At 62.5% G+C, this 15,047-nt stretch overlaps 2 protein-coding genes across 4 annotated transcripts in view; one reads left to right on the top strand and one right to left on the bottom strand.

Annotated features, from left to right (window-relative positions):
• The window catches only part of KCNQ2 (potassium voltage-gated channel subfamily Q member 2), a 148,658-nt gene that overhangs the window by 95,281 nt on the left and 38,330 nt on the right, over positions 1 to 15,047 (top strand). The window lies entirely within an intron of this gene.
• Positions 6,655 to 15,047, bottom strand: part of COL20A1 (collagen type XX alpha 1 chain) — a 40,149-nt gene continuing 31,756 nt past the window's right edge. For 2 of the 3 annotated variants that reach the window (XM_078443867.2, XM_078443868.2), the window contains exons 22-37: positions 14,155 to 14,297; positions 13,816 to 13,925; positions 13,251 to 13,409; positions 13,083 to 13,160; positions 12,401 to 12,487; positions 11,660 to 11,713; positions 10,462 to 10,557; positions 10,328 to 10,381; positions 10,164 to 10,217; positions 9,833 to 9,886; positions 9,102 to 9,173; positions 8,634 to 8,669; positions 8,455 to 8,521; positions 8,095 to 8,232; positions 7,232 to 7,309; positions 6,655 to 6,816 (exon numbers count right to left, since the gene is read on the bottom strand). In XM_078443867.2, the coding sequence (XP_078299993.2) occupies positions 6,791 to 6,816; positions 7,232 to 7,309; positions 8,095 to 8,232; positions 8,455 to 8,521; positions 8,634 to 8,669; positions 9,102 to 9,173; positions 9,833 to 9,886; positions 10,164 to 10,217; positions 10,328 to 10,381; positions 10,462 to 10,557; positions 11,660 to 11,713; positions 12,401 to 12,487; positions 13,083 to 13,160; positions 13,251 to 13,409; positions 13,816 to 13,925; positions 14,155 to 14,297 (1,306 nt within the window). In that variant the 3' untranslated portion in view covers positions 6,655 to 6,790. The remainder of the gene's footprint in view (positions 6,817 to 7,231; positions 7,310 to 8,094; positions 8,233 to 8,454; positions 8,522 to 8,633; positions 8,670 to 9,101; positions 9,174 to 9,832; positions 9,887 to 10,163; positions 10,218 to 10,327; positions 10,382 to 10,461; positions 10,558 to 11,659; positions 11,714 to 12,400; positions 12,488 to 13,082; positions 13,161 to 13,250; positions 13,410 to 13,815; positions 13,926 to 14,154; positions 14,298 to 15,047) is intronic. The other variant, XM_078443869.2, reaches the window with a different exon arrangement.

The raw sequence follows: 15,047 nt of genomic DNA, 5'->3' as shown, positions 1-15,047 counted from the left end.
TCTGACCGGCACCTGCCCGCTGGGGGCCGTCCGGGCGGCCTTCCGCAAGAGGCAGATGTCACATGTAGTCCCCTCAGTCCTTACGGAGTCGGACCCGGCTCCAGATGTGCGGCGGTGGTGGCGGGAGGGCCCTGGCGCTGGCCTAGCCGCCCACACTCGTTTCTGGATCAGGAGAGACCGCGGAGCCGCTGGGACGGAGACGCTGCCTTTCCCTTCCCTGTTTTTGTTTCTTTGTTGTGCTTTTTTGAGACTCAATAAATAATGTCAGAAAATCACACACAAAAACCTAAGTACCGGGTTCCCCTCACGCCAAATGAAGGGACGACACACACTATTTTGTCGTATTTGCCTCCAGGGTTTTGCTTTTTGGATCGAGGCAGATTTCACATGTGACCAAAGTGCACGATCTCAGCCCTCACCTCGGGGAGTTTTACCAGACGAGACACCAAGGACCCGGGAGTCCGCTCCACACTGAGGGCGCCACGGTCGCCCGGAAAGCCCCCCGGGCCCCTTCTGGTCGTGAGTGGAGCCCTGCGGCACGGGGTCCACGGGCATCGCCGAGACCCCTCGTGGTCCTGGGGCTGCCAGTAAACGCAAAGGAGCTGCTCAGCGCTGTTCTCCACCCGAGCAAACGGAAACGCGTTTTCTTGCCCGTCACCTGTGAGCAGACCGTCCTTCCCGTTTTCGAGGATTATGGCTCAGGCCGCTGTGACCACACAGGACCGTGCCCTGAACTCTCTTCGTATTAACCACGTTCTTATGTTCTGTATCTTGTGACGTTTGTCATCTCGGGGGCCTGGGGACAGACGCCCCCCAGGGCCAGCCCGTTTTGGGGGTGGTGGACATTTGCCTGGAGCGGGACATGTGTGTGCCACACTCCCTCCCCACCCCCCCCCACCCCCCCCGCCTGGGGCCAGGCGTCACCACCGGCCACTCCGAGCCGCTACTCCCAGCCGTGACACCCAAGTCACCCAGAGCCAGGTCCCAGGCAACGAGGGCGGCCCTGTGCTCCCTGCCCTGTAGGTCCCTGGCCCAGGCCTTCCCCTCGCCCTGCCTGGTGGCCCTGTGGGCATGGCGTGCCCTCTGGGGAAATTGAGTCAGATCCTTCTTTCAACGGCACTGGTCTCTCCGTGGCATCACGTGGTCACCTGCACCAGCTGAGACGGGGCATAGAGAACTGTGGGCGCGCACGTGTGCGAGGTCCAAAGCGACCGTGCACCTCCCCCTTCTCGCCAAGTTTCTAAGTCCCTCGACGGCACCTGGGGCAGCAGACCAAGCTGGCCAGGGCATGTGGACACGCCCTGTGGCACGTGGCCCGCAGCGGCAGGCCTGGGAGTTTCCATGGAGACCTTGTGGCCCACAAAGCAGAAACTGCTTAGTACCTGAACCTTTACGGGCCGGGCCCGTGGTCCCAGTGTGCGTCCCCACATCAGTGACTGACCTTTCCTACGGTCCTGTGCTCTGGGACTTTTTATTCTAGAGTTTTCCCTTTCCATCTGAATAACAATGGTAAGTTGGGGGTGGGGTTCCTGCCGGGTTACCGTAGATCATGCCAGATGCTGTCCACCCGGCTGGCAGGGGTCCCATCCCTCAACTGCCGCCGCGTCTGGATATCTGCCTGTCGCACGGGTGTAGCGACAAGGGCATAGCTTGACCTGTTTTCTCTGGCTGACCGTACAGCCGGCCCCCAGCCCCCAGCCCCCAGCCATCCATTAGTCCTGCCTCTTCTGGAATTTCCCGGAGAGGGGATCACACAGTGTGCACTCGTGCCGGCTTCCTTCCCTCAGCCTGAGTCCACACTCCATCCACGTGCCACACTGGCCACCATCGGCGTGTCCCGGCTGCTCTGTGGGTTGCCGTGGGAGGATACACCGGTCTTTATTCATCTGTCTCCCAGTCGATGGCATTCGGGCTGTTTCCAGTTTGGGGCTGTTAGTATTTCTTTCTTTCTTTTAAGTTTATTTATTTTGAGAGACAGAGTGGAGGAGAAGAGAGAGGGAGGGAGAGAGAATCCCAAGCAGGCTGTATGCTGTCCGCGCCGAGCCCGATGCAGGGCTTGAACTCAGACTGTGAGATCGTGACCTGAGCCAAAACCAAGAGTTGGATGCTTAATCGACTGTGCCCTCCAGGCGTCCCTGGCACAGCTAGTACTTCTGCTATGAGCATCTTGGGGCATGTTTTGGTACATTTGTGCATTTCTACTGGCTGTAACCCCGGGAACGGACCGCTCTGTGCCCCGCGGGATCCGCCGTGGTCAGGTGGTTGGCCCACAGGCTGTGTCACTTTGCCTCCCTGCATCAGGGCCCGGTTGCCCCGTCCACAGCAAGGGTTGTCATCTGTGCCTTTGGTGGGGACACAGCTGTGCCTCCCTGTGCCGTCCCCTGCATTTCGGTAGCTAAGTAGTGAGGTGGGTTTCTTATCGAATGTTAATCGACTCTTCCAGAAAATGCCCATCACTGGCCTTTGTCAGCTCCCTTTGACCAGCTTCAATGCTGGTCTCTAACGTAATTCTGTTGTAGACAGAGAACTACTCGGTTTGATCTGAAATTTGTGACACTTGTTTTGGGCCAGCCTTCCACATGTGCTTGACGGGGAGGTGTCGCTTGCTGTGGTCTGGGGAAAGTTCTAGCAATGCCGGCCAGGTCAGGTCAGGGGAGAGGTCTGCTCTGGTCTTCTGTCTGCTTTCTCTCCCGATTCCCGTGCGGGTGTTAGTGCCACTGAGGACAGCTGTGGGTCTGTCCCCTGCTCCTCGGTCAGCGTTTGCTTCCTGTATTCTGCAGCCCTGTCACGTCGAGGGCTGCCGTGTCCTCCCGGTGAGCAGCCCCCTTGGCCTCATGTCACGTCCCCTTCCTCTCTGGCCCATTCTGTGTTTTGAAGTCTACCTTTGTTGACAACAACATAGCCACTCAGCTTCCACCTTTAACCGCTAACCTGACTCTTGTCGCTGTTTACGACGTGGACAACCCGTGGCTACCACCCAAGTGGATGGATGGAACACGTCCATCTACCTTCCCTGCGCCTCCCCGGGAAGCCGCTGCCCTGACCGCCATTGCACTAGAGCCTTCGTGTGTTCTAGAACCTCATGTAAATGGAGGACTCTCCTTTGTGCACAGCCTGTTTGCTTCAGCGGGCTTTGCCGTTCATCCCCGGTAGTACGTGTGTGATTTGCTTGTGTCTGTGAATACTCCGCCATTTGTTTATTCATTGACGGACGCTTGGGTTGTTTCCTGTTTGGAGCTATGACGGATCATGCTGCTTCCCGTGCGCACACGCACACGCGTCTTTGTGTGGACATGCTTTCATTTCTCTGGCGCAAATACCTACTAGAACTTCGGGGCCCCGGGAGACCCCAGGAGGTGTTTCCAGAAGCTTCCCAGCCATGTGGCCTCGCACCCCTGCGACAGCCTCAGAGACACCGGGTGTGGGTTGCACTGCATGAGTGGCTTTCTCGTCTCTGAAGACCAGGGCTGCTGAGCGCCATGCCGTGGATTCACTGACCGCCCGTGTGTCTTGCTTAGTGAAGTGTTGAAATCTTTTCTCATTACACATTGCCTTCTTTTAATGAGTTGTTAATATTTCTTTCCCATCTGTGACTACAATTTTCATTTCCTTAATGGTGTCTTTTGAAGAAAAGCTTTTAATTTTGATGAAGTGCAATTTATTATTTTTTTTCCTTCTATGGTTATTGCTTTATGGACCCTGCTTAAGAAATCTGTGCCTATCCCGAGGTTTTGAGTACGTACTTCTAGATTTCCTTCTAGAAAGCTTCGTTTTAGCTTTTATGTTTCGGTTTATCACACTTTCCGAGCCAGCTTTTGCACGTGGCATTCGATGAGGGTGGTTCATGATTCGAATCTCCAGCTGCCTCTGCACCGTTTTCAGAAAACACTATCCTTCCCCGTGGAAACGCCCAGAATGACCACCTCGTACATTCTCCCGGCTTCCGGGTGCTCTAGTCCAACCCTGGCTGCTCCGAGCTGGCTAGAGGCAGAAAGCTGGGTCGTGCCTCTCAGCACAGTTTGGAAGTTCACTCATATTTATTGTAATTTCTGCTACACTGGGAAATGCTTCTGTTTACATGTTCTATCCCCTCCCATAAAGGAAATGCTAATCTCGAAGGTTACACGTTCTATTTTCTTCCTCCTCATGGCTGCTGCCAAGATTTATATGTTCCAAGAGTTTAATAAATTGATATCAGGCTGCCCATCTCCGAATAAAGCAAGCGCATTGGTTGCCTTCAGGAATCCTGGCCTCCCACGCACCAGCCACAGCGGAACAATCTAGAAGTGCAGAATTTGTCCACGTGGAGGGCTTCATTGTCCAGTCGGCAGTGAACTTCATCACGTGTCTCAGGGACTGGGCTTTCCTGTGTATTGGATCTAACTTCCGGTTATTTTCCCCTTTCTGGGGGGGCTCCCTCCCCCCCCTCAGGGGGAAGGTGTTTCCCCTTCTGAGACTTTGTGGACTCGGGACATGTTTTTGCCCCATTCATTCCAGTGATAATTCACTGGATGTGACACTTGAGTGCTTTCCCTCAACACTTCGGGTCATCATGCTCCCGCCTTGGACACCAAGCTGACTCATTCTTCCAAGAAGTATTTCCGTTCGCTTCACCATGTTTTGCATTAAAGAGTCTAAGGGAGTATTTTCACAATCGATCCCATCCAGCTCTCTGAGCCCTTCAGTGTGAGGTCTGAGATCTTCTCTAATTTTCTAATTTTTAAAAACTGCCTATTTGAACATTTGCCAGTCCTCGCTTCCCACCTCTTCCCACTTGGACCGCCCCCCCACCCCCCACGTGGATGCCAACACTCGAATTCTCTGTTTCATCCTTTTCTGAGCCTGAGGGGAGACGTCTTCAAGCTGACCCTGCAGCCTGGCTTCGGCACGTGTCCGTAACCACCCGCCCGCCTCGCTGATACTTCTCCTTTTGCAACCTCCATGCCGTGTTTCCGGCTGTCTGTCCTTTCTACTTACTGATTCTGGCTTCGTGTCGTTACATCAATCCTTCCCTCTTTGAACTTGGGAGTTTTAGGTTAATGGGCCCAAGAGGACATCCTTGTCGGTCCTCGTTGGTCTGGTGGGCGCGGCACGGTCTCCCCGGGGTGTGGCCCTGTCCCTCCGATGTCGTTTTCCCTGTTACTTGTCTCCTGGACCCGAGAGTCGTGCCGCACGTGAGCACGTGTGCGGTGCGTTCATCCGGACACGCATGTGTGGAGGGATTGGGGGTGCTGCGGTGGGCTCCCACAGACCCGCACGGTCAGCCACACCGGAGGCAGGGCCGGGGAGGGCGGGCGGCAGGGTTGCGCTCTCCCCAGCCCGCTGGGCCGGGACGTCGCAGGTTGGGGATGGGGGGGTGAGCTGGTGCCTGCTCCCCCCGCCTGGGCTCTCGTGTCCCGGCTGCACCCCGCCTCCTTGAGCAGACGGTCCAGAGCGGGCGTCTCCCCCGGTCCCTTCTCTGACCGTGCCGCTCCTGGGCCAAGCCTGCCTGCAGCCCAGGGAGCCAGCCCCAAGGCTTCCGCTCACACTGAGATGGTGGCCGACACGCTGCCTGCCTGAGACCGGACCCAGCACCCCTCTCCGGTGGGCTCCCGCCTCAGATGGCTCCCGCAGTCGCTCCGCCACCGCCCCTCCTCCCAGGCTCGGCCTCCCGCCTGCTCTCGTCACCTCCGTCTCAGCTCGCAACGATGAGGCCCCGACCCCACGGGGCTCCCTGAGTTCTTACCCACAGATCATGTACAACAGACTGCGGGTCCCATCAGTTCCTTGCTCAGAAGCCCTGGTGACCTGCTCCTGAGTCCAGACCACACACCCCTCCCTCACCCCCCCACCCCCCTCCCCGTGCCACCCCCCGGGTCTGTCAGAGCCGACCTTGATCCTGGCCCCGGGCTCAGCTGTCTCTGTCCCGGCCGCTCCGGCCTGTGTAGCCTCCCGCCGTTTCTGGGTGGTGCTGTGGGTTCAGGTGCCCCACGTGCTGTGCCCCTGCTGGAACCTTCTCCCATCTTCCACTCCCCACTTTGTTCCTGTCTCTGCGCAAGTGTCACCTCGGAAGCTTATGTTGGCCTCTGCGTCTGAAGGAGGCCCGCCCCAAATTCTTCCCAGTTTAGAAAATGACGTGGTGTTTATAGGCCACAGCAGGTGAGGTTTCCAGGTAAGTAAGGGTCAGGGGCGGCCAGGGTGGTGTCCAGGCTGGTGGGCCGGAGAAGGGGGGTGCTGGCAGTGACAAGGCACGGGGCCAGCAGGTCAGGGTCCCCAGGGACTCAAGCGCATGGGAGGCGAGCCGGACGCTATGTCGTTACTGAGGGGATGCTACTAGGGAGAGAGGAGCCCCCTGACACCGGCCCGGGAAGGTCACATCAGCGAGTGTTTGACAGGGGGCTGGGCACCGATCTCCAAGCCCCCCCGGGTCACTCAATGCGGCTGAGAAACCCCGTCCTGGGCAGGGCCTGGACTGTGGGGGTGCTGGGGCACTGAGTCACAAGGTCACAGGAGGCTGCAGGGGCGGCGGGGCGGTGGGGGGGGGGGTCCCTCAAGCCACGGAAGGATGCCGGCTTGTCTCTCTGAGGGTGGGGGTGGGGCGACTTGGACTCGACTGGGCAGGGACGGACTCCGGGTCCCAGGGACGCCCCTCCCTGCAGTGAGCAGGCCACTCCCTTGCTGAGCACGCTGTACTTTATCTGAGTGTGGAAACAGTACAGAGGGAAGGCCCCCCACCCCCACCTTCTGCCTCCAGGCCCCTCCCGGGACTCGCTTTCCAGGCTGCTCCTGCAGGGTCCAGGGAGGGGCAGGGTCACTCTGGGCAGCACGGGGACCGTCCTGGCAGGAGAGAGGGTGAACAGTCTGAGGGAGGCGGCAGCCAGCCGGACGGCAGCAGCCCCGCCCACCTGGCACCGAGGACCCGAGCCCCCAGGGTCCCCGTGCCTCCAGCTGGGCCACGAGCCCCGGGCACGAACCTTTCCCCAGGATGCTGCTGCCAGGTGCCCCCGGCCCTGATCCTTTCGCCCACCCGATCCACCCTCCTGCCCTGCTAACCCCCGACTGGGGCCTCCCTGGGCTCTCCTGGCTCCCCCCGACGTGTCTCCAGGTCTGCTGGGCCCCCCAAGGCCCAGGAACCCCCACTCGTGTTCTATCCCAAGCCGCTTCACCAGCTCCTGAGCCATCTGTCCGTGCTGCACCCCCGCCTCCCAGCAGCCCCCCGGGAGCTCCTCCTCCCCGAAGGTGGGGGGCTCACCTGTTCCCCCCAGGGGTCTGGGAGGCTCACTCCCTTTCAGCCGAGGGCTGCTCCTCTGACCAAGGGCTCCGGGCTCACCTGAGCGGAAGGGGGTGTGCTGGAACCGGGGTGCGTATGGTAACGGTCTCCCTTCTCAGGGACCCTGTTCTGACCGAGGGGAGGTGGGCACCCGACCCCAAGCAGGCACGTGTTGTTGGGTCAGTGGCCAAGGTTAACTGAGGGGGGGGCCTCGTGACAGCACTTGCAGCCTTGTCCACGAGGCTGGGTACAAAGAAGGGTATTTATGCCAAAGGCAGTGTCTGGGGCACTCTGACGGACCGTGGGGGGCAGGGCTTCCCGCAGGGGAGCCCCTCTCCCCTCCCAACGCCCAGCCCAGGGGGTGAGGCAGGACCCCGCGGTCCTGCCCATGGGGCGGCACCACAGCCCCACCCCATCCAGGCCCACGAGCTCTGTCTCCCCTGATCAGCCTCCCATCCATCTCGGCACCTGAGCCGTGACCAGCGCCATGGCCCCAGTCGGATGGACGAACGCGTGACAAGGTCATTAGACCAAGCCTCCTGCTGCATCAGAGCAAGGAGAGAGAGAGAGCACGTGGGAAGGACAGGAGGGAGGGGACGGCAGGGCAGGAGGTGGCCCTAATCTTGGGCTTCCCGGGAGGAAGGGGAAGGGGGCCCTCTGAGGACCCCGGGGAAACCAGGCCGCGTCCGGTCCTGCCTTAGCAACCTCTGTGTGGGCTCAGGGGCCCTGCCTCTGCACCCCGGCCCAGGGAGGGTGCAGGGGATGCCGGGGCCACACGGAACTCCCAGCCGGGGACGGGGAGGGAGCTGCAGTTGCCCCCACACCCCCCGCAAGGGGGCCAGTACCTCCGTCCTCAGGGTGGGGGCCGTCTCGTCCTCCTCTTCCAGGGAGCCAGGCCTCACCGTGAGAGCTGGGGTGTCCGAGGGCCTGCAAGATGGGCCTGGGGGCCCTGGCGCTCTCATGGTGGAACTTCAGCACGTGAGCTGGGGATAGGGGTGGAGGGGTGACAGCAGGGCGGGGCGTGGGGCAGGGGGACTCCCCGCTCCTTCCCCCGGATTCACTGGGGCATGGCCGAGGAGAAGGGCTGCATCAGGCTAGTGACGGGTGCCCGCGGTCCCTTTCGGCCCGGCTGGGGTGAGACAGAGGCCGCACGGGGGTGGGGGTGGGGGGCCCTGGCACCCTCACGAGGAGGCCGCACCACTCACTCTGGATGGCAGACTCGCAGGCCTGGTTCACGAGCTGGTAGATGGTGGCCAGGGACTGCGGCTCCCCCTGCAGGGCAGATGGGCCATGTGGCCAAGTGCTGTGCCCAGCGGCACGGGGGCCGGTGCCTCCCACACACCCCCCAGGAAGCGCCTGGACCCTGGACAGGGGCCTCACTCACCTTCTCTCCTCGCTCCCCTTTGGGCCCCGGCAGCCCCTGAAACAGAGGAAGAGGAGAAAAGCGGGTCAGCACAGAGAAGTCAACCCGCCTGGACCCTGTCCCGGGCCGGGTGAGGGCTGCATGCTGGGGGCCGCTGCTCCCGACTCTAGGGAGCTGGCAACGCAGAGTCCCCCGCAGCTGGGACACGGGCCCGGACGCCAGCTGGGCCTGCCCGGGGCCTGCCTTCCTCCACCTCCCAGCTGAGCCCTTGCCTAGCTGTGGGACCAGGCCTGCCCCACACCCTGGGGCCCCCAGGCCCGCCCTGTTCCCTGGCCGGTCCCATCTCGGGCTCCCTCTGCTGCAGATCAGTTCCAAACCCAAGCTCCCAAAGTGGCCCTGACTGGGCAGGAAGGAGGCATTTACCCAAATTTGCTCCCCCGCCTCCCATCTTTGCTGAGTGGCTGGCCGGTAGGTGGGAAGGGGACTTACCGTGAGCCCCACAGGCCCCGGGAGTCCTCTCTGCCCTCCGGAGCCCCTGGCCCCCGCCGTGCCCTGGAAGCCCTGCAGAGGTGCAGAGGATGTGGCCGCGCCCCCCCCCCCCCCACCCGACCCGGAGGACATGGGTCCTCCTCCCTCCAGCCTTGGCTCCCTGAGGACTGGGTCCCTGCCCCCTGCAGGCCAGGCCGGGCCTCCTCACCTGCCTCAGAGCTTGTCCAGGCCAGGTACCCAGGGCAGAGGCCCTCCCACCCCACTCCACTTGGCACTGGCCGTCCCGAGTATGACCACTGTCGCCCCCCACCCCAGGGACAGCTCCCCGGCACTGAGCCCAGCACAGACCCCGGAACCACAGGCTGGGGAGGGGAGGTGCCTCTGAGCGAGGCCGCGGAGAAGGAGAAGACGGCCCCGGTCATTTCCCCGCCGCCAGCCTCACGCGTCCACCCTCCCTCGGCCTACCCTGGAGCCCGGGCACTTTCCTGCCACACGGACCGAGGGTGACTGGGGCCATGCTAACGTGGCGTTTCCGACCTGCCCAGCGGAGGTGAGGAAGACCCTCGCTTGGAGCCGCCCCTGGGCACTCGCGCGCCCTGCGGAGCCCCACCAGGTAGCCCAGGAGAGAGAGGCGTCCCCAGGTCACCTGCGGGGGCAGGGGCTGCAGCCACAGGGCAGGCTCTGACCTGATCGGCCCTAGGAAGTGGGGGGAGCCTCTCAGGAGGACCTACCCTCGGGCCCGGAGGTCCAGGCAGGCCAGCACTCCCCTCCAGACCCCTCATTCCCTGAAGAAAGAGGACAGGGCAGGCTAGGGCAGGGGGCGGCCTGGTGCCCCCACACGCCCCTCCCGTGGTGGCCCACGTCACCCTCACAGACAGAACCCAGCACCCAGGGACCCACACCTGTGAGCGGGGGGCAAGGCCAGCCAAGCTCAGGGCCTGCCCCCAGCCCCTGGCAGTGACCACCCTCCCCTCCCCGCTGGGGAGGCCCCTGCCCCCACAGTCTCTATCTGAGATCCACCACCCCCCCACCGCCCCACCCCACCACAGGCTTCTCTCCCACCTTAGGTCCCTGGAGGCCGACCTTCCCGGGAGGGCCCTGGTGACCAGGATGGCCCTAGAAGGAACAGAGACAGCTGGCCAGGCTGAGGCCCCATCCCGGAGACCCAGGTCCCCAGCCTGTGCCCTCCCTGCCCACACACTCAGAGCGGCGTCTGATCCCACTACCTGCAAACCCGGGTCTCCGTGGTCCCCCTTCTCTCCTTTGACCCCTGGCGGACCCTGGAGAGGAAAGGGACTCAGTCTGTCCCAGAGGAGCGGGGGCGGCAGCCGGGGGGAGGGGGAGGGGAGGCAGCACCTACCACAGGCCCCTGCACGGTTCGGCCCTGGGTCCCTGGCGACCCCTGCTGACCCCCAGGACCCTCAGGTCCCGTCTGTCCAGGTGGCCCGGGCTCTCCCTGCAGACACAGGCGAGGGAGGGGCTAAGAAGGCCTCCACCCTGCCCTCAGTGGCCCCCCTGGCCCTCCAGCTGACCGTGGCAGCCAGACCTAGCCCTACAGAGACGCCCTCCCCTCACTGCCCACCCCGGGAGGGGTCCTGCTGGGACCTGCTCGACAGCCGGGGACTGACCCCGGCCACTTCTCCGGGTCACAGAGCCAGTGACCCCGTTCTGCCTTCCTGACCGGGAGGGGTACAGAAAGCCCTGTGGCAGAGCCGACCTGGACAGGCCAGTCAGAGCTCTGACGCCCCAGCACTAGGCTTCGTCCTCTCTGGAGTGTGCCACGGGATCCCTAAGGGCCAGGGACAAACTCTCTTTCCACCGTTTGAGATTCCAGGGCAAAATCAATGCTTTCAAAGAATTTTTGTGAATTTAGCATATAAGTGTACCAAACTCCCTAAAGAAAACTGCAGACATTCTCATGTCTGAATATCAATGAGAAAATCCTAAGTAAAACGTCAGCAAACAGAACCCTGCAGCACACAAACGGGTGACAAGTACGCGGTTTAACGGGTACAGGAAGAATTCAGTGTCAGGAATGCGCTAAAATCATTCGCCAAACTAAGAGCTCCAGGAGAAAGAATTATTTGGCTGTGTCCAGCTGAGGCAGCACCAGATCTTAATATCCACCCTTGATTTTCTAAATCTCCTAATAAATAGGAACACCCAGAGGTGACTGTCACACAACAAAATCTATCTGTCCCCGCGCCAGCTCCACACCAGCGGGGGGCAAACCGGTCACAACGCAGATCACAGACATGTGGCTAACGTCCATAATCTGTCGAGTGCTCCCAAGAATTAATACGAAAAATAACCCAGCGGCAAGGGTTCCAAGGACATTTGTCAAGGGGAAAACTCCAGCAAGTTCCAGCAACTCCCACAGGGTGTTGGAGCTCCTGTAGGAGAAATGCCAACGCACTTCACCTGTCAGGTTGCTCAAGGTCAATGACGTCGCGATTTCTGGGGTCGGGGGTGGGAAACGGGCCCCTCACTGGGGAGGGCACTTTGCTTCTGGCTGTGGGGCCCCACCCTCCGGCCCCACAGGACCCCCCACAACTCACCCTGGGGCCTGGGAAGCCCCGTTCTCCTGGGACTCCGTTCCTTCCGGGGAGGCCCTACCAGGACACAGACCGGGCTGAGCTTCCGCGGCGCCCACCCGAGGGCCCCGCTGCGCTGCCCCCCGGGGACTACAGTCCCCCAGTTCAGGTGGGGGAGGGGAGGGGTCTTCCAGGGCCAGGCCTAGCCCGCCCTCCCCGCCGCCCCCCACCGCCCACAGCTGCCGGGTACACCAGACCAGTTCTGGCGGGTCTCCGTTCAAATTGCGGCCCCTGCCCGGTGCGGTCCGCGGACGGCCAGGCCAGAGCCCTGCGCTTGAGCGACGCACCCGCCACACGGGCCCCGGAGCCTCGGGGCTGGCAGGGGTGCGGGCCCCACCCCACGGTGGGGTCCCACAGCCGGAGCACCTGGGACGGAGGCCGCCCACATGGCTGCGACTCACTGCCGGGCCACATCGCACCCACCGGCCACCACCAGCACGGTGCCGCAGACTGACTGGGCCGACTGGCCCCCCCCCCCCCCCCCCCCCCCCCCCGCCCCACAGGGTTGGCTCAGGGGAGGGAAGCGGAGGGAGGGAGAGGCTGGCTGGGAGGGGTCTCACGAGGCAGGGGGGTGGGGCCGCTGGGGGGGCTCGTGAGAACATCCCATCTTTGCGCAGGCTGGCTCGGCTGCTCGGCGGTGTGAGTGAGGGGGCAGCGGGCTTTGCCAGGAGCCCAGGTCACCCGGGGAGCCGATGATGGACTCACCGGAGGTCCCTGGGGCCCCGGGGGCCCCGGGGTCTGCGAGGAACAGGCACAAGAGGAAGAGAAGGCAGGGCAGCTCTCTCCATCCTTCTGGGAGGAAGGAGACCCCACTCATTAAGTGGACCCCCACCTGTTCCTGTCTGACCTAGAGCTCGGACAGCCAGACAGCTGGGTTCCAGGACGCCGGGGAGGCTGGGAGTGAGGGGTGGGGAGCTGGTCCCCAGTGCCCTCCCCCCCCCCCACCCCCGCTGCCGGCTGCCCTGCACGGGCCCTCTCCCAGTCCCTCCCAATCCCCAGCATGCCCAAGCCCCGTGTGGGTACAGCGTGAGGAACCCTGCCCACATCTTCATGGTGCGGAGGCTGCCCGAGTCTCTGGCAGTCCCTCTGGCTTTGCTGGATGAGCCCCTTCCTTCCTGGCCAGCTGTCTACACCCCAACTGCGCCCACAGAGAAGGGAAGTGGCCCCCGAGTACACAGCAGTGGCCACCCCCGCAGCTGGCGGCTTCCTGATGCACTCCAGCCTGCCTTGGCCTCCAGGGTCTCTTGCATTCAGCTGCCCGGGGCTCTGGCTCTGACCAGAGGCCATCTCCTCGAGGAAGGCTGCCCTGCTTTCTCCCGGTGCCGTGCTGGTGCGCCTCCTCTCTACCCCCAGACTCTGCGCCCTTGGCAGGCACTGTCCCACCTACCGACACAGGGAGCTCGCAGCACATGTCTTCCTCCGCCCAGGAGTCATTGCACACGATCTGCAGCATCTGGAGCTGGAACTATAATGCAAAGCAGGGTCAGCCAGATATGGTTGTGGGCTCTGGGGCGCCCCCTCCAGCCCGGTGCAGCAGGACGAAGCCCATGCTCACCGTGGCTGAACTGCTCCGGGGCCCGCGGGCCTTGGCCAACCGTCCCAGCATGACGAAACCAGTAACAGGTGGGCTGCCTGCCTCCCCCATGGGCCTCTCAGCCACCTTCCGGCAGTCCACATAGAGCCTGACCTTGGAGCGGCCCACAGCCACATGCACCTGCCAGAGAGACACCACCATGGGTTCCCCCTGCAGCCCCGGCGGGGGTGAGCACCCATCTGTGGCCGCAAGTCCAGGCCAGATGGGGAGGAAAGGGCCCATTTACCTGGGGGTCAGGATCCTGACTCCATCCTGGGTCGAATGGGACACCCCCTCACTGGGCCTCAGTTTCCCCTTTGTATAATGGAGCAAACTACACGTGTTGCAGACCCCTCCCAGGGATTCCTGGGACCGGGGAAGGGTTGGGATGCTCTCTGACCCAAACTAAGACATCTGTCATAGAGGGGATCAGAGGGACAGAGGCTTGGACAGGACAAGATGACTTTAGAGGAAAGTGGGAGGGAGTGGGGGGCAGCGGATGGTCTTAGAGGAAGTGCACTTCAGTCTTTCGGGAACCTTCCAGGACCTTGTGGAAGCTTCCAAAGAATATCCTCCTCACTTCGGGCAGGTCAAAGGTGACCTCTTGCAAGGTGGCCCTGGGGTCGTGGTTGAAGTAGGTCAGAGACTTCCTGCCGGCTGCAGGGGAGGGGTGAGGGACATGTGAGACCCCCCAAACAGAACAGGACAGCCCCACGACAGGGCAGCGTGCAAAGTCAAATGCACCCCAAGCCTCGGGGACCCGAGCTACAGACATGGCCCCTGTTTGGGACTCCTGCCTCCCGGTGATGGCGGCCCCGGCCTGGCCTGGAGGCAGGGTTTCTCAGGACCCACAGCCCTGGCCCCACCGCCCTGCCTCTGGGCTGACCATCCAGCAAGACCCCCAGGACGGGCTGGGAGTGCTCGGCCGTCATCTGCCACAGTGCAAAGGTCTCGCGGGGTGTCTCGGGCAGCAGACGCAGGAGGAAGACAACCGTGTGTTCCGGTGGGAGGGCGGCCAGGTGGACGTCACTGTTGGGACACAGGCGGGGGCCGCTGCAGGCCTGGGAGGAGATGGGGTCCCGCCATGCAGAGACTGCAGAGAGGGTTCTGTGACGGCGCTGGGCCCCTCCTGTCTCCAATCCCCAACAGTAACAAGGGGTATACAAGGGACAGAAGTGCCCCTGGGCTGGTGGGGGCTCAACAAGATGGGCCCTGAGGACGCAGCCCACAGCCCCCTGCGCCCTGAGGCCTGGCCGGGATGGAAGGCCCTGCCACAGCCAGTGTTCACGACAATCCTGGGCAGGGTCCGCCAAGACCCCATTCTCCAGGGCCTCTGCATGGATGGAGAGGAGGCAGGTCAAGGAGGTTCAGCAGGAGGGTCTCTGGGCCCGTTCCCTGGGGTCAGGAGCCCACAGGCAGCCCTGCCCTCAGGAGTCGCTCCCACTGACCTGAGCTTGTTGGGAGGGGAGTGCTCAGAGGGGTTCTGTGCCAGTGCTGGGGCTCCCAGGGCATGCTGAGGGCTGGGGAGGGCAGGGAACAGGGTGTGATCACCCAGTGAAACTGTTCCTAGAGACCTCCAGCCTTGTTCTTTGCCCTTCATTTGCTCTTGGGATAACCAAGAGCCCAAAAGACCCAGCCCTGCCCATTCCTGTGGTTCTTTAAGTAAACTGACCCCAGGGCCTTGGCACAGGCTGTTCCTTCTTCCTGAGTGCGCTTCCTTTCCCCATTGTCTCCCTGCCCTTACTTGTTTGCCACTTTCTTGGGGAGTCTTCCCGATCC

The sequence above is a fragment of the Panthera onca genome, chromosome A3 (assembly GCF_046562875.1).
Source record: "Panthera onca isolate mPanOnc1 chromosome A3, mPanOnc1 haplotype 2, whole genome shotgun sequence".
NCBI lineage: Eukaryota > Metazoa > Chordata > Mammalia > Carnivora > Felidae > Panthera > Panthera onca.
The sequence above is the reverse complement of the archived record's forward strand: the minus strand, read 5'-3'. Positions and strand labels throughout refer to the sequence as shown.